Below are 26,803 nucleotides of genomic sequence, written 5' to 3'. Positions count from 1 at the left end.
TGGGTTTGCCCTTGACCCCGTGATTCTGGGGGCAGTAACGAGGTTGTTCCTCCGTTCTTTCCCGGGTGGCATGCGGGTTGTGCGTGGGTGTAGTCGTGGGGTCAAGCCACGGTCTGCTCACCCTGTGCGTTGAGTTGCTTGAGTGCCTTTTCGCACGGTCGGGTCCGTCGCCCTCCCGTGAAGCCCCTAATAGGGGGGATGCCCTCCATTAGGGGGGGTCGGGGGGGCTCGGCCCTCCCTGTTCTGATGGTTGTGGGGGGCTGTCAGCGGGGTGTATTTGTCCGCTTGGCCTCCCATTGTGCAGTGTGATGCCAAGCAGAGCCCCTAACGGAACAGAACGTTAGGTTATGGCTATAACCAAGTTCTGTTAGTTAGGGGTGACGCTTGGCATCAGACGGCCGCTGCAGCCCTTGACCTCACCTTGTGGTGAAAGCTTGGGTAGGAGGAGAGCAGGTGACCACACACCTGCTTATGTAGGTAAGCTGATGAGGGGTGTGGTCAGACTAATACTGGTATTAAAGGTATATCTTGTGGAATTTTATTCAGTGCGCGTGCACGTACGCGAGGGAGTGCAGTGTGATGCCAAGCGTCACCCCTAACTAACAGAACTTGGTTATAGCCATAACCTAACGTTTATGTCTCAAAATCTGTATTGGAAGTGAATAAGTGGTATTGATGCATCCCTAATCTAAACCGTATCTACTTCTCCCCACCTTTGTGTTGATAGAGTATCTGAGAAAGGAACAGAAATCAAAGGAGCCACCCATCATGGTAGAGGAAAGGAATGATGGCCTCAGCAACGACATGGCCGTTCCAACAACTCGACAGAAGAAACCTGCAGTAAGAACACTATTCCATCTCACTGTCCCCTCCAGGGGAGGAAACTAACTTTTTGGCTTACCAGCCAACTGGCGAGTATCTGATTTTTTTTTACCAGCCAAACTGATTTTTTACCAGACAAAAAAAATCGCTAATTGTGATAATTACTTCTTTGTACGTCTTCGTCTAAATTGATTTTCAATCATAGTAAATTAATCACACTGTCTCTACTCTTCAAAATATTACATCATTAAATCACATATTAACATGAAAGAGGGAACTATTCTGGACTGGGTTGGGCTGAACTGGGCAGTGAAAGATGCTGGGTTGGGCTGGTCTAGGTTATACTGAATGATGAATTGAATATGAATTGAAAATGGGGGACCCTGATGTAAACAAGACGAAAGTCTTTCTCTGGTCTGCATCCCCTTAACAATTGCATGTATTGAGCCGTACTGTACTGTACCCATTCTGCAATCTGTTAAATAAAGTTTTCATTCATTCATTCATCACGGCTCAACTACTAGGAATGTGTGTCTGACTCTTAAGTGCAGGAAATATTCATCAGAAAGGGGGACATGATGGAGGGAATGGAAAGAGCAGGTTTGACAGGAGCAGGGTTGAAGGGCATATTGGAGTGTGGAGGAAGTGGACAAGGCATTAAGCAAACAGGACTGAAATGGGGGACCCTGATGTAAACAAGACGAAAGTCCTTCTCTGGTCTGCATCCCCTTAACAATTGTGTGTATTGAGCTGTACTGTATTGTACCCATTCTGCAATCTGTTAATAAAGTTTTCAATCAATCAATCAATGCTGGGCTGGTTTAGGTTGGACTGAGTTGGGCAGTGAAAGAACCAAGCATTTCACTGTAATGTAATAGCTAAATAAAACAACTTGAACTTGACTTGTTACATTTGCACTCTGGTTGTATGCCAAGTGTATTCTGGTTGTACTGTACTTGTGCTGTAAGATGACAATACATTGGAACCGAATCGACAACGCTAGGGGTTCAGCAGGTGTATTCTGAATGCCAAGTATGACAACATCACCGTTGTGAAGGGCATATGGGCGAGTGGTGATATGGGGGGAACCCCGGTAATAATAAAATGTCACTCGGCTGCATTTAAGCAAAGCCGCTCAGTATAGTCCACTATGTTGAACGCGCGTTATGGTAGCTTGTTACATGCTAGGTAGCTAGCCGGCTAATGCTGGTTGACTTGTCATTCTCATCCGACTCGAAGGAGACGCGTCGCGTGCTGTTGTTCGCCCCCATGTCAGACCGCACTGATATCCGAAAGCGACGACTCTACATGCAATTATTTTCATCCACTGATGTGTTTTTGTAAGTTTGTCTACGTTGTCAAGCCGGCTGCCGGTGGCAGGAGTTTGTAGGTCTGCGCGCAGTGGTCTGTCCACTTCCCCTAGATGGGCGGCATCTTCTAGAAAATGAGTGTTCATTGGAGGAGCTTAGAGCGCATCTGTACAACGATGATGTTCATTGGTTATGGTCTGATTATTATGTGGCGCAAATGGGAGGAATCAAGGGGGGAGTCAGAGTTCGGTTTGTGCCAGTGAGCGAATCAGCAGATTGCAGAATGATTTTTTTGTTTTGTTTTGTAATTACTAGTACTCGCCAGACTGGCGAGTGCTCTTCATGAATTACTCGCCAAACGTAAAAAATACTCGCAATTGGCGAGTAAAGTGGCCTAATTTCCTCCCCTGGTCCCCTCCCTGTGTCCTACACCCTATCCGGCTGGAACAGGTCTACAATAGGGTATTGGTAGAATTTACCCAAACTAGAATTGGATACCAACAACTACAGATGGAGCAATTAGGACGGTCTACCATTCTACCGTGGCGCCGACACGTGGATATTGCAGCGTTGGAGCAACAGCGCTTCAGAGGGTCTCGAAAGCCCACAATGAAAAATATGTATATCAATTTGACATTCATAACTTATGATGATGAAGTTAAGACAACCTTTCTCTAGGCCTTTGAAAATGTAGGGGAGCAGCCGAGATAAATCTCTGATCGAAGCACAACTTTCCAAAAATGATTACTAATATTTCTAGGGATGTCCCGATCCGATCACGTGATTTCGGGGCCGATCACATGATTTTCAGAAGATCGGAATCGGGTTGGGGGGAAATCGGGATTTAAAAAATATATATTATTTTTAAATTGTATTAATTATGACTGAATGTAACTTATGAAGCTAGTCAAGCTACCTCTGTTACTGCACTACCTTTGTTATTGCACTATTCTGCACATCATTTGTTTTAGTTTACATGGTTATTTTGTGGTGCACCACTGATGAGCTTTATTTTTATTTTGTTTCGAATTTTGATCCAATGCTGCAAATAAGTGAAGAAAAGAAGCTTATATCCATGTTGCTTATATCCATGTTGGATATAATGGATATACTGTTAAAAAAGCCATATCCATGTTGGATATAATAGATAGTTGGATACTGTTAAATAAAAAATAAAAACCTTAACACTTTCAGCGCCACGCTTAATCCCCATCTGCGTTGCCTGTGGCCATGCTTAACCCATTCAGTGCCAACCACGAGATTAGTCGGGTTAACTCGCCATGCGTTGCGTGCCAATGACGAGTTTTCTCTGGTTTTGCTCGTTTTTGCTTTTATTCGATTTTCCTATACTAGAGACCCATGCGCGCCTCGCTGGCAAATTTTTGGGTCATTAGAGATGCAATTCCGATCGAATCCACTAGGTGGCAGTCTCCCTATATTTGTAACACATGTGTAACAGCTGGCCTACCTGATGCATTGGACAGAATGAATAGAGCTCTGCTAGGATTGGTCAATACTAAAGGTCAAACCTTGCCCACCTGGGTATTTAAACGGTTCACAGACAGTGAACTCTGTCTGTGTTTATCGAGTGTTGGTTGGTGTTGCAAGTTTGAGTTTATTGAGAGAGAGAGATTACCGTTCAGCATTGATATATATAGGCCTATAGCATTGAAAGATAGTATTTTAGTAGTAGTAGTAGTAGTAGTATTTGTTTTATTTGTAGTATTTATTTGTAGTAGTAGTCGCACCGCTGCTGAATTAGGACCGCCGCTGCTATGAACTAGACCAGGGGTCGGCAACCTTTTTGACATGGAGTGCCTGTTTGAAATATAGTTGTAACTAGTGTGCCTCAACAATATTCCATGCATCGTAATATTTTTTTCTCATAATCAGGTCTTTTTAATGATAATTTTTACATTATTACATCATTATTATTATTGTTATTATTAACAATATTATTATGATGGTTGTATCAACCCTAAATCTGAGTTGGGGGGGGGGAATGCAATGCAGACAAACAGCTGCATACAGTGCGACCATTTCACTCACATTTGCCCATTCATTTTTGGACACATCACCATTGGTGTGTGTACTGTACGTGTGCTGTCATAGCTCCACCTACAGGCCTAATGGAGAACACCAGGATGTGAATGGAGGGTGAATGTGAGGTATATCGTGTAAATAAGTTTTGATTGATCGCAAGACTACACTGTAAAAAAATATATAATAAGTTACCAGAACTTAAAAATATTGAGTTCAGTTACTGTGCATTAAGGTTTTCAGTTTTCAATCCATAATAAGTTAACAGAAAAATAAGTACACAACCACATTATTTCAACCTAATAAAACTGTTTATTGTCATTGTTTTAAGAACACAAGTTGACTTGGTAATACTCACATTTTGAGTAAAAAAATGGCTTTTAACATGTGCAATGTTCAATGAAATAGAAAAATAAATAATACAATTAGTTGATTAATCCCACTGGTCACAATGGTGACCGTAATAATGTTTTTGTTATAAGGCTCTGCAAATGTTACTGAATGATGTAGCAATGTATTTCCAGCTAAATTGAAATAATAAACAAATAAAGGGTCTCAATTAAATATGTGGTAGTAAAAAGAACCTGTGGGAGGATTTCAACAAGATAAATGCGACAACAGTGCAAAATATTTCACTATAATATTTCAAAGCAAATTTTTTTTTTTTTAAATGCTGCCCCCTGTGCCTATGTGCAGGCACGCGTGCCTAGGGTTGCCTACCCCTGAACTAGACTATTAAAAAAATGTATAATGATAATAATAATTATATATATATATTTTTTTTTTTAATCATTACATTTGGGCTGTGGGGGGTGCTTAATGTAAAAGACTGGCCTGAGGAAAAGGCTGCAGGGAGAAAGCACTGCAGTCTAGTCGATTTTGTGTTTTGAGCACAAAGTTCATCATAGATCTAGCCTCTTTATTTTGCTCTCAAAGTGCACCAGATTGATGCATTTAACTTAAAAAAAAAATAAAAATAAAAGGGGCATGCCCCCGGACCCCCCTAGCGGCACTGAATTTTTTTTCAGGGGAAACACTCAACACATCGCATCGCCCGGTGCTTCAAATGTATCGTTAATGTATCGTATCGTTGGCAACGTATCGAGATGCGCATCGCATCGGCCACAGTGATGGAGATGCACATCCCTAGTCCAAAGTTGATAACAAACAATCCCATGGAAAATGTGTGTTTTACACATGTTTGTAATGTTTATCAGTAATAATTCGGCATGCCTATCCAAAATGACCTTCCGCTGCAATACATTCCGAAGCACGAGCGAGAAATTCTCAAAACAAATAACTTCTTCGTCCTCTTCTCTCCCTTTATCGTAGGAATCAGCCCTCATGTAAGATACCGTTAGCTCCAGAATTTAATTGGCTACAAAAACGGTCTAATTTTCACCGTCGGAGGTGACTGGTCCGTTCAGGGCCAGGCAAAACCGGACGTGGTCACTTGTCTTTTTTTTTTTTTTTTTTTTACTCGCTTGTCTGAATAAATGGCAACGGGCGGCCCTTTTGGATAATCATGCCGAATTATTGCCAGTACACACATTACAAAAACATGTGTAAAACACAAATTATCAGTGGGATTGTTATCAACTTTGGACCTGTACTAGATAAGACTTAAGGCTATGGAAACGTTATGTTTTTTTCCAGCTCCTACCTCTCAGCTGGAACTCAAAAACAGGCATCTGGCAACAAGTAAACAAAAACATGAGTAACAAAACCTTTATTTCAGTGTGTTCAAACATCTGTAACTCTATTACATTAGCACTCATGTGAAGTGATTCTTCCTTATTAGCCTTCAGAATGTTTCCTTTCAAAAGGGACCAGACTCATGCGTGTGCTATAAGTGGTTCAAGAATAAATAGCCAATTACTTTGGGTATGCAATCGACAGACGTTCTATGCAAAACTAGCCCCATGCCCGATGGATAAGAGGTTAAGAGAGAGAGAAATGAGACTGCCTCTCTATTCAGCACCATGGACAGCGTTGAGCCACAGCTCCGCTGTGAACAGAAATGAAACTGAGAGAGAAGCCTCTCTGCTGGCACACTGGAGAGGGGATCAAGCAGTTTGGCCCACTCTGGAATTACTATGACTGGAGAGATTTAAATATGTCCCCAACAAAAAGAAAACGGTAATTGCCAGATAACAGAAACCCTGGGACCAAGTAAATGCAATAGATTGGATAGGTTCTCAGATCGTGTTTGTGCATATCTCCTGTTTCTAAGGTTCAACAGATGTGTAGCCAAGCTGATCAAATGTGTTGAGCTTGAACATCACTACGGTAGTTTTTTCTAAAAAAGATAAAATAAAAATGACATTTACTGTGGGGCGAAATTCCTACATGGATTTTTAGAACTGTTTAGGGACATTTTAAGTTGGATTAGTGGTGTATTTCATCAGTCGGGCCTACTCTCTGTTCAAGCAGATCTCCATTAAGATTTGGATGTGAGCGGCGATGCACTTTGAAATTCTAAATGTTTACCGCTCACCACTGACGTGTACATGCACACACAGTTTAGTGTTTCCACTTGACTTCTGTGTTTTGTCTTTTTCCCAGACTAATCATTCAGATTATCGATTTAGATGATCAGACCCAGTCTTTTATCAATATGGCGGTGTCTTTAAAAGGACTTTAATGGACTTTTCTTTGCCAGATATTGACTCAACCTGTTTTTGTGTCATCTTCATTCGACCATGTAAAATGTGTCACTGATGGGACTGTTAGGAGATTCACAAGCCCTATCCACACACAAACAAGACTATCAATGGCGCTCTCAAGGACACTTAATTTCACACACACACACACACACACACACGTGCACACATACACAGACAGCATGATGATCTTATTGACATCATTGTGGATGTATAATAATGGCAGTGGCAGAGATAATTGCATAGAGCATTGACTAACAATCAGCATGCCACTGTTGCCTATTAGTGTGTTTGGGTTATTATACAGTACACCAATAGGCCTGTTTATAATTAGAGGATGTATTATTTGTGCTGCGTGCGCTGCAGTTGTCAAATGCCAGTTGCACACAAGACCTGTTTGTATTAGAGGTGCACCTAGAGCAGGGGTGTCAAACTCATTTTCACAGAGGGCCACATCAGCATTATGGTTTCCCTCAAAGGGCCAAAGACCGTATAAATGTTAATGTAATGTAAAATAAATGTAGCTACTCATTTACATATTGTTAAACATGTTGTTTCTGTATTTATTACTTATTCAAGTTATACATATTGCATATGCATTTGCATAGATGTAAAAATATATGTTAGCTTATGTTATTTTAACAAATAATTTGTTTATCAGAACCCCATATTACTCCATCAATCAATGATCAAACCATTCAAGTAAATAACAAAGAAAAATATCATCAAATACAAGCTATGACATTAACACTTTGGTTGCCTAAGGTTAAATTAATGATATACCATAGATTGCCAGCGCTATTTGTCTATGGAGAAAGTCCCCTTCTTTGCAGGGCTATAACTTTTTAAATTCTATTGCTACATTGCCATTATTAGGGCCCATTCAAAGTCCTATATGTATTGTTCATTGTGTAGCAACGTTAAACTTTTTCATTCACATATTCATAGTAAAGTATGGTCTAATGTATAAGTATGTTTTCATCTCTTTCTGCAGCTTTCTCCAGAACGTGATATATAGCCCCAAATGCATTATATTGATGATGAAATACAGTTTGATGGCAATCAGCGCGATATAAAAAATTCCAACTAGACGTACTTCTAGAAGTTACTACACGTCATCTGATGTTGACCGGATGGGCGAGGGGGCGTTTATAATTCCGTGGGCAGCGTTATACCAATCATCTAATGTGGGTCAAATGTTGATAATATCAGTTATTATCGAAGACGGTAACGTTACACGCTGAAACTCACCCCAGTCTCCGCGCGCCGTTGGGCGATCATCGTCGAGTAGAAATTTTATCATTATGGGATATATTATTACCCGGTCCATCTCCAGCTTGTATAATGGTATATACGTCCAAATCATGTTGTTTATCGAGTTATTGGCAATCGATCGCTATGTAGAGTGACGAGCTAGAGTCACGGGACATGTACCGAGTGGCCGGAAGCAATACGGACGTCTAGCAAAACCTCTAATGCGCTTCCTGTTAAGCGCTTGCGCCGATCGGCCAGCAGATGGCGCTCCTGAACCGCCAGAGAGCTCAGTGGGTCCTGCTGGTGGATCTCAGGCCAGCGGAGGGACATTATGAATCCGATCGCAGATTTTTGAAATATTGATATAAAGACGACGTACAGCGTCCCCCGGCAACTTTAGCATGGCCAGCAAAGACGTCTAAAGACGGCTCCCGGCAGTCAAAGTGTTAAGTTGGTTCAAAACCTTTTTGTCACAGTCAAGAGGGGCAGAACTAACAACTGTGAGCTGCAAAGAATACGTGGGACAGATGTAGCAGATGTTACAAAAACAAATGGCTGCACACAACCTTGCAGAGGCCATACATCCAACTAATGGAAGATAGTTTAATTAACTTTAATTAACAGATTGCAGAATGGGTACAGTACAGTACAGCTCAATACACACAATTGTTAAGGGGATGCAGACCAGAGAAAGACTTTCGACTTGTTTACATCAGGGTCCCCCATTTTAAATTTGTAATGAAATTGCTATTATGTGTCTGTATGAACACACAACTGTAACTGTACTCAAAAATAACAAAATAAGGGTTGTCTCACTTCACAACTATATTGGTCAAGTTTTGGGTGGGACTTGTTTGCATCCCTACAGCTTCTTATTCAATTGAGCGAGATGCTCGGTTATGTCACACACAGGGGTGCAGTGCTGGGCATACGCGGTCAAACGACGTTTGGGCTTCGTCACTGAGGCAGAATTGCGCGCATCCTATTATTATGCAAAGACTGTGCGCGTGTGTGTGGAGTGTTGGGTGTGTGTTATGTGACAAAAGACCGCCCGTCTCGTCCCCAGCTCCGACTCATGAAAGAGGAGAGATACATGTACAGTATGCGCTGCGTTTGGCCTTGGCCCATATTACGACTGCACCACTGGTCAGTGGTCACACAGCCAGTTTGCATCTGACATTTCAGACAATATTTCTTCAACCCTTTGTTACCTATTCCACCTGGATCTTTTTTGTATTTTGGGCTGTAAAATTGTCAAAGAATGTCTGAGGAATAAGTGCTTTTGGCTTTTTTCCTTCGTTACTTCATCAATACCTCAGATGTTCAACATACATGTATGTGTAAGAATGTGTAATAACCAAGGCTGTCAAAGTTAAAGCTTTATTAACGCATTAACCCACAATTATTTTAACGCCGCTATTTTTAACCCAAGATTAATGTTTAAAAAAAAATACCAGAGCTCTTGGGGGCCACATCAAATGACGTGGCGGGCCACATTTGGCCCGCGGGCCATGAGTTTGACACCTATGACCTAGAGCAGGGGTCAGGAACCTTTTTGACTGGGAGAGCCATAAAAGCCAAATATTTCTAAATATATTTCATTGAGAGCCATATAGTATTTTTAACATATAATAAATTAAATATGTCTTACTTTTAATGCGACTTCTGGTGCTGCATGGTTTTGCTGATGGCCTTGTAATCTGGTTCATACGTGGTGAGATTGAGCTTCATGCAGGCGTTGAGGCTTCCATCAGTTAAACGTGAGCGTAGGTTGGTCTTAATGTTCCTCATATGCGAGAATGACTGCCCACATGCATATGTAGAGCCAAACATGGTCAATACGGCAATACTCGCGCTGCATTGTGTGGTATGTCACAGGAAGCTCGTTCCAAGTTTTAAGAATCAGCTGGTCTTCAGGTTGAAGATTTTTAATTTCTGTCCACTTGTGTGCCCTCGCCAGCTCTGCTCGCTATATCTTCAGCTACAGATACTATTAGCTGTATCTTCAAAACAAATTTCTGTTTACTTTAAAATGACACAGTATTATTAAGAAATATCACAAGTATCAAAAAAAAAAAAAATCTTTTTTACTCAAATATTTTTCTGGGAGCCATATGCTGTCACCAGAAGAGCCATATATGGCTTGCGAGCCATAGGTTCCCGACCCCTGACCTAGAGCATCTGTAGTGTCTGTATTCGATTGGCAAATTAAGCTGTCTCGACGCAGACACTTTAATGACATGTACCCTCATGCATTCTAAGAGCTCTCTGGCGAGGAGGACAAGGTCTCCAGTGTGGTGATTCGATACAATTATTTTGTTTTTAAAATCAAAACAACTGAGGTGCTTGTTCCGGTGTAGTCGGTGTGAATGACTCGATTTTGAAAGTTCTCTGACCGGATCGATCCGTCCACTTTATAAAGTACTCATATCGGTTTTGGAAAAATCTGATTTTGAGTTTATATGTGTAACTAGCACTTGATGCTTGTGACGATGTGATTTAAATGCATGTGCTTAATGTAATGACTTCCTGTTCCCCTCAGCTGTCATGGGGAGTGAAGATCAAGAGGAAGCTGAAGGTAGGAGCTCGCTACTTGGGCAAATTCAGACCCAGCGTGGGCCAGTGCTGCCACAAGTGCACCCCAGACAGTCTGGTAAGTCTTTTTACACTGCTGTTTCATTTACTAAAAGTTTGCACAATAAGAAAATGTATAAGAATTAGATGTGTCCCTTTTTCATGCATCAATGATTAGAACATTTTCCATAGTTTCTGCTCATCTTATAGGAACAAAACTGGACATGCCATATTCTCTGTGTGTCCTATAGTAACAAAACGAAGGGTTATGTATAGGGATGCACGATAATTATCGGGCCGATAATTATCGGGCCGATATCAGCAATTATGACGTCATCCCGATAAACTCGATAACGTTATTGATAGCTCCGATAACATATAATACATTTTTTGGTTAAAAGAAATCCGGTGTGGGTGGGTTTGGATGAAGGGCGCTTGTTTTTATTATAGCCTCCTCCCGTTTTGCCAGTACTGTGGTAAAACTGATAGCGTGTGGTTTAGGAACAGGGAGTTTTTCACAAATCCAGCGCTCCCCTTCTTGGCTGTGACGTAGTCACGTTACATTCGGAGACAGACAGTCGATCTGCCAATTACGTCCCTCCGCTTGCACCCACCTCTTCTTCTTACCACCAATCAGAAGCTCTCGTTCGTTTATTTACCTCCGGATTGTCGGCCATTATTCTACTCGGAGCTATAACGTTAGCTGCTCCCCGCCAGCCACATTGACAAGTACCAGCGCTTATACATTACTGGCAAATGTCTTGTTGCACTTGTGGCAACGAGCGTTGTCAGCATCGACTTTAGTAAAATAGACCCAGACTTTTTTTGAGGAATTTAAACGTCGCAAACTAATCTTGTTGGCCGTTTTCTATCTCTCCTCTCTCGGTCTCTCTCTGCCTGCGTGAGCCGGCTGTGCTCTTACACACACACACACACACACACACACACACACACACACACACACACACACACACACGGGTGCTGTCGAGAGCAGAGCTGTGTGAGTGAGTGAGTGAGTGAGTGAGTGTGTGTGTGTGAGTGAGTGTGTAAGAGCACAGCCGGCTCGCGCAGGCAGAGAGAGACCGAGAGAGGAGAGATAGAAAACGGCCAACAAGATTAGTTTGCGACGTTTAAATTCCTCAAAAAAAAAACTCCATAATTTCTCGAGTACCGATAGCAGTACCGATGACGTCGGAGCTTATAAATACTAAAAAAAAATTGATAAAAAAAAAAATATATATATATATATATACAGTTCAAAAAAATATTATAATACAATAAATATCGGTTATCGGCTTGAGGAGCATAAAGTTATCGGTATCGGTGTCAAAAAATCAATATCGTGCATCCCTAGTTATGTATATAACCCAGTTCTATGAGCACCTGTCTGCATATATCTCGCTTCAGCGTATATACACTGAATAAAAACGTCCATGTACCTTTACATGCCAGCATTTATCTGACCACACCCCCATCCGCTTACCTACATAAGCAGGGATGGGGCCACACACTCATCTCCTTCCCAACAAATTTCACCACAATGAAAAATCAAGGGCCGCAGCGGCGTCCAGGTGCTGAGCGCACCATAACTCATAGAACTGGGTTATATACATAACCCTTCGTTCTATGTCGTTATGGCTTGCTCAGCACCTGTCTGCATGACAGGGGCTGAGCGGGAGCCATAGCCCGACAAATGTACCCCGCTGAGGCCCCCCACAACCATCAGACCGGGGAGGACCGAGCCCCCCCGACCCTCCCTAATGGAGGATACCCCCCCTATTGGAGGTTCACGGGAGGGCGACGGATCCGACCGTGCAAAGAGGCACTCAAGCAACTCAACGCACAGGGTGAGCAGACCGTGGCTTGACCCCACGACTACATACACGCACAACCCGCATGCCACCCGGGAACGAACGGAAGGAACAACCTCGTTACTGCCCCCAAAATCACGGGGTCAAGAGCAAACCCAACCCCGTGGCAAGGCCGTAGCAGCGGAGCGCGAAGGAAGACCCAGACCCACTGAAGGGACTGGATCCCCTGGAAAAAGGGGGCCCGGAGAGGTCAATGACGCCAGGCATCAAGACCCCACCAGGTGGTCACTTAGTGACACCGCCCCCCACATCGCCAGCGTATTCGGATAAGGCCCCTCCAAGAGCGGGCCCTTTCCCCCCAATAGCACACCGCCTGGCACACTGACCCTGCAGAACAGGCAGTCAGCATGGCCGTAAGCACTCAAAAGGTTAACCAACGGAAGCAGGCAGCACACCGGGGAAACCAGGCAACAGGCTGTAACCTGAGCCTGGAGCACTGCGGACGAGACAGGCGCCAAAGGAGTCAGCTGAAAACAGCCCCCCCGGCGGAAGGGGTGTATGCTGGCGTTGTTGATCACCATGACGAAGCCTCCATTAAAAAAAACCACCCAGAGGGGTCGAGGCAGAGAAGGCTGACATGATTGGCAGACGTCATGAACGTGCAGGGGCACACTCAACCGGGTAACCCGGGAGTTGACTCTGCTCCAACACACCAGGGAATCAACCACCCTCTCTGTACAGACGGTGGTTGTTCCTATAACCCCTCAAGAAAAAACTCAAACACACCTGCGGGTATACACCGGCTATACCGCAGTACAAGTGTTTCAGTTTTCAAAAAAGGGTTATCCCAGGCCTACGGTATCAACGAAACTTTACTTCGGACCGGGCCCGGCGGCACGGGAAGCACAGGGTTACCAGAGGAGGTCCAAGACCACCCCAACAGCCCCCTCTTTGCCACGCGTGAGAGAGGAGCGAAAAGAATGGAGAACCAGCCCCAAGCACACCGCACTTCGTATTCCCAGGCGGTCTCCCAACCAAGTACTAACCAGGACCGAACCTGCTTAGCTTCCGAGATCGGGTGTGTACAGGTTGGTATGGCCGTAAGCCATTACGATAGTGCAGAGTACAACATGTACCCAACAAAGGGTCTCCATAACGCCTAACCCTGTGACACCCGGACCGACCCGGCATTTTTCCCCCCGAAAAAAGCACAAGTCCCTCAGGGTACCAGAACAGCAGATCTGCATCCCCGGCGGACAACGGGTTAACTGACCTGGACCAGCGTGACCAAACCAGTCCCGTGTCCTAACCACGCCGACATGCCCACTCCAGGAGAGGGGGTAGGTATGCGTGTCGATCTAACACATGAAAAGAGGGCGCCAGCCAGACGGTCCCATTTGGACCGTGCTCAGCGGCCCACCCCACGCGAGTGAGACCCCTCTACCTATGTTCAGATCTATTCCGTTAACATCCCCCAGATATGGACGAGAATTCATCGAGACAACCTAGTAAACTGGCGTTCGGAAGAGACAAAACTCCATCCCAGTTGCCCTATAAAAACGCTGTTTTAACAAGCAACCAAGGCGCACTTAGCCCCTGTGTGATTCTTTAACAGAAACACACCGAGCCAGCACTATGTACGCATCGAGACCCAAACACATCAATGGATAGTCTAGCAAGACACCAAACATTGTTCATCCAAGTCGCCTGGGAGAACGACACGGAGCCGTCGTGCTTCATGTACCTTCCTCTTTTTATTCAAAAAATAAAGAACACAGACTGACATGAATCCCTCGTGACGCAGCTGAGGGTAAAAATTATTTACATTTTCACATCCCACCACCCTCCCATAGGGAGGAGACGGAAATCCCCAGAGAGACTTCCCACGCAAGCTGTATAGATTGAAAAGAATATATTGCAACATTGAGCCATGTAATACGTGGATCAGGGCACTCCGAGGAGGAGGCACTGAACCAATACACACTCAATAATCGAATTGAATCGAATACACACACAATAGAGCAGAACTCCTTTTTGAAGTTCTACTCACCTTGACAATCTGAGGAGGAGGCTCTGAACTCTGAGGAGGCTCCCTCACAGGGAAGGAGAGTCCTAACTCACAGAAGGCCCGAGGAGGAGCTTCGTGAGGAGGAGCTCTGACAACTCCCTGAAACAGATCCATCACATGGACCTGAACAACTCACGGAAGTCTTACCAACAGAGACGCGCACAGTGACGTACTCTATGGCGGGGGAATTTCTGCTGTGCACACGCCCAATCTTCCAGGGCGTGGGACCAGGAAACTCCCCCCCCCCCCCCCCCCTCTTACCCTGTAACGTGCCGAACAGCAACGTGACAGGAACCTTGAAGGACGGGACGTTTTAACCCCTGACCAATCAAAAAAGGGGAGGAAAGGATTACCAGTTCACCCCTTTACGACCCCACACCCATGATACGATGTAATGACAAAAAAGAGCATGACACAGTCATAGTCGGCTACATGAAGTGTCTAACACAGGGGTCGGCAACCTTTACTATCAAAAGAGCCACTTTTCCCCCGTCCCACAAAATAAAATGCTCAGGGAGCCGCACAACCTATTTACCCTTAAAATGAAGATAACACAGTGTATAATGTTTTATATATCCCCAAGCATACCCCACATTTAGCATAAAACGCCTGACAATTGCATACCCAAAGTAATTTGCGATTTATTATACTTTATACTTATAGCACACAGTTTGTTGCATTAATGGGATTATAAAGCAACAAAGAAAAATTGTGACTTTTTAATTGCTGTTTTTACCTGTTATAACAAAGGAAAACCTCAAACTCTTATGAAGAGGAGAAAAAATACTGGCTGTGTAGACCTATTTTTTTATAAAACACAGAAGAGGAGAAAAACACTGGCATCTCTAGACCTACTTTGAAATAAAACCCTGAACTATGCAGCTCTATTAGAGTCCTTCCCTTATTTGTGGAAAATCTATAAAATAAAAAGTAAAATTTTCGTTGTTCGCAGATTTCGCACCACATATCAGGCATACAGGTAAGCCTTTTGTTGACTAAATATCTTAGTTGATGAAATATTTTTTCATTTCAGTGTCACAGTATGACAGCAATCTCCAAAATAAGATTTTTATATTTATTTTTATTTTATTATTATTTTTGGCCAGGGAGCCGCAGCTGATTGGATAAAGAGCCGCATGCGGCCTCGAGGCCGCAGGTTGCCGACCCCTGGTCTAACAGCTTCACACAGCTCATGTGCTAACCTGCTATCTGATTTTTACTAAGGAAAAAACACAGAATAGAGAGGGCCCCCTTAAGAGCCCCGGTACCAGACTTACACATGTGATTCTGTGGCCAAACCTAACCCAGTTGTAGATCACAAGACACACACAACCCTTTATCACAACAAAAAATGGCAAGTACACTCTTGCTACAGAGGAACGCCGTTTTTCATAACGAGAGAATACAGAATCCTCGATTATGTATTGGCCACAGGCCTTGCTAAGCACACACGATAAGCGACCAAACAATCTTTTCTTTAGGAAAATATAGTTTCTCAAGCGATTAGCACAACCCCAGCAATTAAGCTAAGGGTTACATCGTATCCCCACAAACACAGTGACACAATATATTGTAAACAACATGTCTGAGAGGAGGGTGGGGAAGCCCCAGGGAAACCGGGGGGAACACCCCTCCTACCTTACCCTTGATACGGCCAAGTTGCACAGGTAACCCTGTTAATATGTGAACACACTGTTCATTGTCATTACAGGCTGAGAAAATAATTCATTCTTCACTCATATGTTACTAAGCATAGCTTTATAGGTTAATTAACCCCCTTAGTTGTGAGTTCACGGTACATGAACACACATGTTCTCAACACAACTAACCAGATCATTTTTACACATGTAAAACAACAACCCGATTTCTAAGGAGAGAGAAGCTATACCAGTGACAAGACTATTCACACACAACACGCGTCATATCCTCAATGTATTGCAGCAACACCCGTTTTGGAAAACATCGTTATTACAAAACATTTAGAAGGGAAGGAAAGAAGAAGTGTTTAAGGTCCGGTCGGGACCTTCCTACCCTGAGCGCAGGCCAAGCGAACTGCAATCTGGCTAACGGGGCACCGACGTTGAACACAGCATTCCTGTGTTGACGACAAGGGCAGCGTCGCTGCGCCACCCAGCCGCTACGGTTCTCCATGTTGACGCAGTCCTCGCCGGCCGGGCTCCCGGTAGGTTCGCCTAACATCCTCTGTCAAAGATGACGTCGTAGTCAGAGTGTTTAAGGCATGTTATAGTCACAGAAAACGTTCAACAGTGTAGTATTAAGCTAACAGCCGTTCGGCTGATAGCAACAAGCTAACGATTACTAGCCTGGTCAACGCAGCGAGCTAACGCCGCAGCTAACAGCTGCGCAGCTAACAGCTGACTGGCTAACACAGTAGTCCACAAACTAGCACGCAAGCTAAGCAGCTATCACCTGAACTGTACACAATGACATAACAAGCCACACTTCAGACAGGCCGCTGTCCCAATCCCTCCCCTAACAGGGAAAAGAAAAAGAAAGTCGGAACACAGTTATCAACGGTGATCCAGACATACAGCGGGGCCCTTTGAGCATGGAACTCCCGATAAAGAAGATCCTATGCCCACATTTCCTCGTTAGGGTATACTTTCATTTGTATATGAAAGATGGGGCCTGCACGGGACAGAGAAGCATCCGCTCGAGAATCCTGGGATCACCAGGATCTAGTCACGGCCCACTAGATTAACCATCATGGGCGTCAGACCAAGATCCTCCGACCGCCGTTTAAGCCGAGCAGAGGACCCCAGCCTGGAGTCGGCGTTTCGTAAATTGTCAGTTAACCCCCACAGCATCAACAACAACCAGAGCTCGCAAGCAAAACAGTACGTACCCAACCTGGAAACAACCGCTTCTCACAACAGTCGGTGCGTCCTACAGTCCAGCTGTGTTGCCGGAGGGTAACCCCATCCAGCCGCAGCAAGGAGAACTGTAGCTGGGAAGCATGTCAGCGGCGTGAGCTCCTAATACGAAAAAGCCGTTGAAGGTCGGAATGATCCAGAGACTCCAGTAACGAAGACAATATTGCTGTATTTTCTCGAAAATAGTGAGAGAGAAAATAAAGATATGATGTCAACGTATCTCCTTGTTCCTTTCCTCAGACTAAATATTTTTCTCCACGTCAAGTGGGCATATAGCAGGCACTCGCTTGTGGATGAAATTTGCGAAGGAGATGAGTGTGGCCCCACCCCTGCTTATGTAGGTAAGCGGATGGGGGTGTGGTCGGATGAATGCTGGCATGTAAAGGTACATGGTGGAAGTTTTTATTCAGTGTATATACGCTGAAGCGAGATATATGCAGACAGGTGCTGAGCAAGCCATAACGACATAGAACTGGACATGCCATATTCTCTGCTTGTCCTATAGGAACAAAACTGGACATGCCATATTCTCTGCTTGTCCTCTAGACCTGTTCGCTGTATACATCAGACTTTGTGTGCGCGCGCATCACCGGAGCAGAAAGGAAAGTAATCCTGGTCAGAACAACGGGGCAAACTACAATATATTTGCTTTTGTTAGCCATGCTAGCGATCTAAACAATCAATCCATGCCAAAGCTAGATATCTAAAAGGTGAAAGACTCACTCACAGCCATGCTGATTTGGAAAAATGACATCCAGCTGTTTTCGTTTTAAACAACTTTTAGTGAGGGGAGTGTCATGGTTTCTCCATAGAGCCCCATCGTATTCTTTTAGCGCAGCAGTTTGCGTAGGTCCCGGGTAACTTAGTCACATGACTCAGTTGGTATTGCTGATTGGCTCGTACACGGTATGTTTGTATACAGTGATCATGTCTATAGGAAGACAACTGGACATGCCATCGTCTCCGCTTGTTCTATAGGAACAAAAGTGAAAACTAGAATGATATTACGTTGCCTCTGTTGTATTACATAAACAAACGGAAAAGCACCAAAGATTTATGTTTTGATATAATTTTCATACAAACATGAAATAAAATGTGGTGATCAAACAACCAAAGCCTCTCCTCAGACGGGGCTCCCTGGGGCAGAAGCTGGTGAGAGGGAGGTCTGTAGCGTAACATGGCTGTGCTGCAGGGTCATTGACTTAGAGAGGTAGAACAAAACAGATGTGCTGCAGGGTCATTGACTTAGAGAGGTAGAACAAAACAGATGTGTTGCAGGGTCATTGACTTAGAAAGAGGTTTAGAGAGAGGTAGAACAAAACAGATGTGTTGCAGGGTCATTGACTTAGAAAGAGGTTTAGAGAGAGGTAGAACAAAACGGATGTGTTGCAGGGTCATTGACTTAAAGAGAAGTTTAGAGAGAGGTAGAACAAAACTGGCCAGAAAGGGCAGAAAGAAAAGACCGAATAAATTGGGGTCATTGACTTAGAAGAAAGTTTGGGAACCACTTTAATGGAGAGAGGAGGGAGAAAGGTAGAGGAAAAGAGAGAGGGGGGGGTATTTTAGAAAGTTAATGAAGATATCAAGGAGAGAGGTGTGTTGATAGAATATTGGATACCTTTTCTTTTCAGTTTCTTCCACTATAGATTTGTTAACTGGAATTCTGTTGCCAGGTAAGTTTGGAACCCAAGTGCATTTCCTGTCTAACTAAATACACTTTAATTGAATTACTTACTTATCCCCATTACGCCGGCTGCCGCATAGGGCAGCAACAAAGTTTCTCCACTTGCATTTTTCTTTGGTCCCCCAGCTCTGGTGGTGTTGCTGGAGCTCACACACTAGCAGCCACTTAACACTTTAACATGAGCGGGCACACACTCATGCCGCACACTTATGGCCAAAAGGAAAGGCCACTTTAAATTAGAATAACAGGAACAGTGTATTGCACTACCAAAGCTACCTAGCATGTCCTATATGCTCTGTAAATAACTATGTACAGATACCGAGATGTGACACCAAGTTACATGTTACCTGTTTATTGCACAATGTTGTTTTTTTATTGGATTCCATTATATGTTGTAACACTGTATTGCACATCGTTGCGGGCAAGACCACCCGCATTTCATTGTATACTTGTATGCCGTGACAATTAAAACTCTTGACTTGACTTGACTTGACTTTTTATAGTCCTATGCCATGTTGTTTTAGGCCTCCCTTTCTTTCTTTTGCCTTCTGGGGTACAGTGTAATGCGACTCTTGGGATCGCGTTGATGTCCATTCGGAGGACAATTCAGGTCCACCTTTGTTTATTAATTATACAGTGCATGTTATCTTGTTGGGTAATGTTGAGGAGGTTATTGTTGGAGATGATCTTGGGCCAGAATATACAATTTTGCGCAGGCTTGAGGTGTGGAAAGTGGATAATTTATGGATGTCGCTTTCTGTGGTTTTCTAGCATTCTGCACCGTATAGTAGTGTTGAGAGTACGCAGCTTGGGTAGATCCAGAGTTTTGTTTTGGTGTTGTATTGGTTTGACTTCCAGATTTGTTTAAGTCTGATGAAGGTGGTGTATGCTTTGTTAATCCGGTTTTAGATGTCCTTACTTGCTCCCCCATCATGGTGAATGATGCTTCCAAGGTATGTGAAATTATCTGAATTTTCCAAGACCTGTTCCTCTATTGTTATGTGTTGGTGTATTGGTGTTGATGGGTGTTGTGAAGGGCCAGATTAAACTGAATATATATATGTATCGTTTGATATACTTTGTATATTATTTATATATATACACGGAATATCCCTTTACCTGCGTACAGACCAGAGTAATATTCGCTCTCCTATTGGACAGCGCCCCCAGGCGCCAACGCGCAAGCCCCCAACGGCAAGTTCAAAGACAACTGCAGGCATGTCAGAACATGCCCAGAGTCAGCGTAGTAATACGAGACAAGGACTGAGGTTGGGACTAGATATTCACTTAAGTATAAATACGGCGCAGGTGTAAACAGCAGTACCTTACCTAAACCTTACCTAACCCACCTTCACCACGAGTCAACGTGCAGTGAAGTGAGCAACCTTGCAGCTAAATAGAGCATTGAGAACCGCGTGCCAATAGAATGTTAAAGTGTCAGAGTTTAATGAAGTAACGTTGAGTTCGACTTAATCTAATGTGAAGTCAATAGTCGATCATTTATTGTATATCGTGCGGTCACAGTTCTTCCGTGTGTAGCATTACCCATCGGTTCGTTGTGTCTTTAGCTAGTGCACTTATCCAGGCTGTGTGGCCTAAATACGTCGCCCACACCCGAGGAGTCCTAGGCGAGAACCGTTGGACATGTACACAGGAGAATCGGCGCCGGCGATTGCAGAACCATTCCTGGTTGGATTATATTGATTTGGGACGTGACTACCGGAGAAGAGCACCGTTGATTTCCACTATCGTTTGGGATTTAACCTCGTGAGGATTACCACTCGGGCCTGCCTCGTGGACGGGGCTGGCTAGCTGTCGTCAATGCTGTCGCATCTTGGATTACAACTATTGCTTTTGCTGCTGATCAAGGGAGTACAAGCACCGACTCCTGTACCTGGAGTCTCTTTATTCCCCATTGAATCAGACGGAGTACCCGAACATTCCTCTACCCTCCAGGCCTTACACCCCGGAGGGAACCCATTGTCTCCAGTTGGTACCGGTGTTGCCCTATATAATTGCTACTATACAACAGGTGGCGTCAGCTTAGACCCATCATAGGATTCCTGCTATTCTTAGTGACTTATGCTCTTGACTGACTTTACGTATATTCTTCGCCATACAAGCGCGACCCTAATTCTCATTCTGTAACCTAACGTTGCCTAATAATAATAAATTACCCTCCAATAGTATTTCTGTGTCAAAGGGTGTTCACCATCTATATTTGATGTACTGTCTGGTAGGGGTGGGAATCACCAGTTTCATCATGATACGATACGATATCGATTCTTTGGACAACGATACGATATTTGCCGATATCACAAAGTCTCTCACGATACAATACGATACGATTAGATTCAGGTGCCTGCGATCGATATGAGATGATATCATATGCCCATTTAACACAATCAGTTATGAGACTCGCCACAGGATTTTCAAAATAAGAGTATCGATATGAATCGATCTTATTACATCGCATCGATCCGATTCGATCGTTGATAATTACATCGATGTATCGATCTGGATCGATGTATCGTCCCACCCCTACTGTCTGGCCAGTAATTAAAGTACATAACTAGCAGTGGTTTAATCTATCACAATCTTTAATACAGTCAGGGTTTGTAACCCCTCAGTTACAATGGGCATGACTTTGGTTTTATTGTTTACAATCAGTCCAACTTGTTGGCCATAGTGTTGGGAGTCTGTCTGTCTTTTGAGATGCGTGTGTGTCAGGGTTAGAAATTAACGGGGGCTTGGGACAAAATGCCCTCGAAAATCAGTTAAGGGGGGCACAAAATGCCCCGACAGTTTACTAATTATATATATATATTTATCCGGTAATGGAGCGTCTGTGTATTGTACGGTTCAGATGACTCGCAAATAAAAAAAATTCATTTGGCGGAGCCGGGAGAGGTGAGCGCTGGCTGCAGGCAGCAGCACTGCAGCCAGGTGCTAGTCAGTTTGTGTAAAAATGGCAAGCACAATATAAATCACTCTTCATTACGACTTTAAAAACATAGCCATTAACATTACATAGGCCTACACACATCTTGCCATAGTGTTGTGAAGGGCCAGATTAAACCGAATATATATATTTATTTATATATATATATTTAATTGTATTTGTATATTCTCTAATATTCCTTGATATCCCTTGTATATTCCTTGGACAATATGCATTGAATATCCATTCTAGCCTACTGAACATCCCATAATAGTCTCCATTCTACTATTGGTCGAGACCTTGGTGCCAGGCTGCCATACCACCCAGACCCAGTTCAAACGTACCGCTCAACATGTACGAACAAGTCCTAGTTCCGCGTAGGAATCTGGCTACCGCACCACTAACGGTACTATTTGTTCATAGTGCGTATATATACTGCGCTACTAAAGTAGGACTTCCTTTTTAGTCCAGTTTCTTACCCTCCAATAGAGTGACAGACGTAAAGCCTCCCCGCGACGCCACGTGTGGGAGTAAGGCCAAGTTCGGCCTACCATCGGTATTGAGACATCGTGTATATTAATATTTGAATAGTCATATTTGGCACTATATCGTCGAGTTGGACGTAGTCTATTAAGCTAATAATAGTCTGTTAATATATAGTGCTTCGTGCGGTGAGAATACTACCGTAGTCAGTACCCCATCGTTTCGGGCAGAGAACTGGCTGCTTATCCAGGATGGTCGACCCCATGTGAGACTGCATCCGAGGAGCCCCAGAGCCGACGAGCGAGTGGACCTGCATACCGGATTATTCTACCGACGACAGCCCGCCTTCCCAGGCACGGATTATGCTTTGTATACAGTGATTATTCCATGGATAAAGACCCCCGACACTGCCGTGTGTTGGAACCCCCCCCCCTGGAGAGGACGCAAGGTGAGGAGACGCTCTGCAAGACGGGGTCGCTTCACGTCTCTCCCCCGTGGACCGGAGAGAGCCGGCCCACAGAGAGTCCAGCTGCTTTCATCTGTGGTCCAAGGATCGCTGGCGCATTGAACTGCACTACTGTGGGTTCACCCAGGATACCCTTAGCCGGACGAGGCAGCCAGACTCTAACCCCCCCCCCCCTCCTACTCCTGTTGTCTTACAAGCGACCGGATTAACCCCCCTAGTGTATCCAGTCTTATAATCATTAAAGTATCATTGCTGTTATTCCTTAACTATTCCAGGTCGTATATTTACCGCCTGCGCCTTCAGAGATTGGACATTCTCTATTGATATACCGACGAATACTCTTTGCCATAAAAGTGCATACTATTTCAATTCATAAATGTAATTAAGTGATTAAGTGCTTGCTCTACACACCATCGCTGTGTAGAAATAAAGACCTACTTCGACTTCGTACATTTGTGTTGGATCCGTTTCATCTACGTGAGAGTGTTTATCATAATATATTTATGCCGAGTACTGGGTGGCCGAATATTAAGTACAAAGGTAGTGGTAGTAAGTATCATATCTAGCAGTGGCGAAGCGTACCGGAGTTAACCGGGCCTTCATAATATTATATATTATTATTATTATATTCCAAATAAAATAAGTCCCTCGATACTCCGTGCTGCTGCTGCTGACTTGAAATAAAATAGACCGTTCTGTGGGCAGTCGGCCCGACACTAAACAGCAGTCTGTTATAATCACATTTGTATGAGCTAACGAATTCCGTTATATTGGACATTTGTATTAATTATATCAAGCGAAGAATTGAGAAAGCAGAGAGAGACGGCAACATTATCGTGTGGTTCACGTTGCGTGATCGCTGAAACCAATGCCGATCTCCGCCTCCCAGCGAGTTGTCATTATTAGACATGCATGGTGACTCAACAACGAAACAAATGTAACTATTTTAATACAATTCAAATTGTGCTTAGAGGGAAGTTACGGTATGCAAAGAAAGATCAAGTCAAGAATTACCAAATGAAACGCACAGCAGCCCAGCCAATATTTCAAGACAGACATATATTTGTGTGGAAATAAAATGCGCAGCGGCAGATCAATATAATCAATATAAATTAATTTGTTTCACTCACCATTTTGACGTGGTTCACCTGAAGACGAAATCCATCCTCCTGTCCGTTTGGGTGAACTTTTCAATGACCCGGTCATACAGCTGATCAGTCCTTTTCAGATCCAGGAGCATTTCTTTTTCAATTGACATGGAGGATAATGCAGAGAGTCGGGCTTGTCCGGTTGTATTCCTCGCATATGTTTTAATGCGCTTGAGGGCAGAAAATGTCCTTTCCACGGTTGAGGTGGTGACAGGGATAGTTACAACTAAACACGTCAGTTTATATAGCTGCTTCATGCTTCATCCTTCTGGGGTTGGGCGGCCTTTTTTGACAATGTCCATCTTTTCATTGAATGTTCTTCTTGAAAAGGTAACTGTTAATAAATCCGCAACAACATCGACGGTATCATTTGCTGCTGCCATGTTTCAGTTTGTCTCGTGTTGTCTTGCTTGATACTAAGGTAGTCCGCGTTTGCCGTTTTGCGCTCTGATTGGCCGACGCAGCCAGACTCTAGAATACCTTGGCATCTAAAAGACTACGCCCATTGACTACAGCTCCAAATGTGATTGGCTGATCAAACTGTCACTCCACACCTGGGCTCCTGTTAAGGTTTATTGGGCAGGTCGAGCTAGAATACCCGATGGAGGAAAGTCTGCCTAGAGACTTGTGAAAAGAAATCTCCGATTGGCTGTTATTTTCTCCTGTACAAAAACGCTCTAATGCGCAGTGAATGGGTCGAAAACAACTATGGCGAGTGAAACTGTGCGGTTTTAACAGATTAACAACACAAACTATTTTAATACATTTGATTAAAAAAAATAAAAAAATAAAAATAAAAAAAGTAATTTTTAAAATTCATATTTTCTTTCTTCTGAGGCTCACAGGGCCTTCTCTGAATACCTTGAAGGCCCTGAGAATTCGCCACTGATATCTAGTAATACAGTCAGGGAATTGTACCCCTCAGTTACAATTGGTCCTTCGAGCCGGATGGTAATTAGTGTAATATTAATATAGTGTTATTAATATTGAAATGGCCTATGATGAACACTCCACGAAACGATCCTCCTAACCAACACCCGCAGCGCGAACGACGGCTCCCTCAGTACTTAGAGGCTTACGCTGTCAGTCAACAACCTAGTCTTCTACTAACAGTAAACGCGGTAAAACTAGAAAGTAAAAGTATGTCTAACCCCAACGCCCAGACTACCCCGACCATAGAGGCCCCTACGGGTTCTAATGTAACTGACCAAGTTCACGGTGGGGACCAGTGGGAACCAGACATGACTTCACACCCCGCCAGTACTGAAGAAGTAGTCCCCGATGAGTCCCGGGAGGAATACAACGCTACCGAGAGAGAACTCGGCACGGAAGAAGACGGGGAGAGCACCGTGGAGATAGAGCTCCAAGGCTCCGCAAGGAGTACCCCGAGGGAAGGCTCCCCTATACAACCGCCTTCTCCCAGCGAGGCAGAGAGGACCCTACAGCAGGCCTTCCTCATCAGCCTGAACGCCGCTGCTGAACGCGACCGACTGCAGATCCAGCAGCGGAGCGAAGAAGAGCATATACGTCTAGAAATAAGACGCATTCAGAGGGAAGAGAATGTGGCCCGAGACCGAGCAGACAGCCAGCGAGCAGCTGCTGGTGCTCTACGGGACGCAGAGCACGACAGACAGCAAGCGCAACTAATAGAACAGCTGATCAGACGGACAACACCCTCTCCCTCCGCCAGAGGCTCCAGGAACTCGTCTAGACACACCTCCAGGGCGGCATCCCCTAGCCGAGTAAACAACCCTGAACTTGACCAACAGACGAGGTCTATACCCCCCACAGACCACCTCCCCCCACCGGTCCAAGCGAGACCTAGCAACCGGGAAGGAGCAGCATATCCTGTGGAGAGGCTAAACCAGAGACTACAAGCACTGGATGACCTAACTGAAGACGAAGAGGAAGAGGAGGAGAACCACGCCCGACGACAGCACAGTACTCTACCGGACCAGGAGGTCCGGTACAGCCCAGGCTATACTCCCGCGGAGCTGCGCTACAGACCCCCGACTCTATACCCGGGTGAGCACGACGCACGACCCGCACCGAGGAACAGCACCTGGACAAGCGGGCCATGGTACACTGCCGGTACCAGCCCATACCAAGGAGCGGGAGGAGACTCGCCTAGGAGGCCTCTCCCCCAACGCTCGCCGATGTATCCACAGTCAGCGTCATACATTGGCACGCCTATGGTACCCGACTTCACCCAAGAGAACCGGGCCCAGTATACAGAACTCCGCATGTGTCTGGAGACCATGTTGGTGGATGTATTGGATGAACGCCATAAATACGCCATCCTACTGAAGCACTTAAAGGTACCCCGCGCACATAATATAGCGCTCGCCTACGCGACTTCCACCACCCCATACACAGCAGCGCTGGTAGCATTGGACCAGAGGTATGGGCGCATATGGGATTACGTGATCCAGGAGATCCGACACATCGACCGCTTACCCCCAGCAATAGACAATCGAGCACTGGACGACCTGTCCATCAGAGTGCAGTCCCTGGTAGGGATGTTGGGAGCGCAGAGAGAGAAGGGGAGGCATGAACTTTACGCCAACTCAAATGTGGAAAGGATCTTGGAGAAACTGCCGCCCGCTCGACAGGAGCGTTTTAGGCGGCAGAGAGACCACCGAGAC

At 44.5% G+C, this 26,803-nt stretch overlaps 1 protein-coding gene across 1 annotated transcript in view; it reads left to right on the top strand.

Moving 5' to 3' along the window:
• Positions 1-743: 743 nt before the first annotated feature.
• Positions 744-26,803, top strand: part of gpat2 (glycerol-3-phosphate acyltransferase 2, mitochondrial) — a gene marked incomplete at its 3' end in the record, with an annotated part of 144,365 nt that continues 118,305 nt past the window's right edge. The window contains exons 1-2 of the mRNA XM_084307348.1: positions 744-840; positions 10,632-10,742. Coding sequence (XP_084163474.1) covers positions 769-840; positions 10,632-10,742 — 183 coding nt within the window. The 5' untranslated portion in view covers positions 744-768. The remainder of the gene's footprint in view (positions 841-10,631; positions 10,743-26,803) is intronic.

The sequence above is a fragment of the Notolepis coatsorum genome, assembly GCF_963971535.1.
Source record: "Notolepis coatsorum genome assembly, chromosome: 1".
NCBI lineage: Eukaryota > Metazoa > Chordata > Actinopteri > Aulopiformes > Paralepididae > Notolepis > Notolepis coatsorum.
This window is presented reverse-complemented; position numbering and strand designations above follow the sequence as displayed.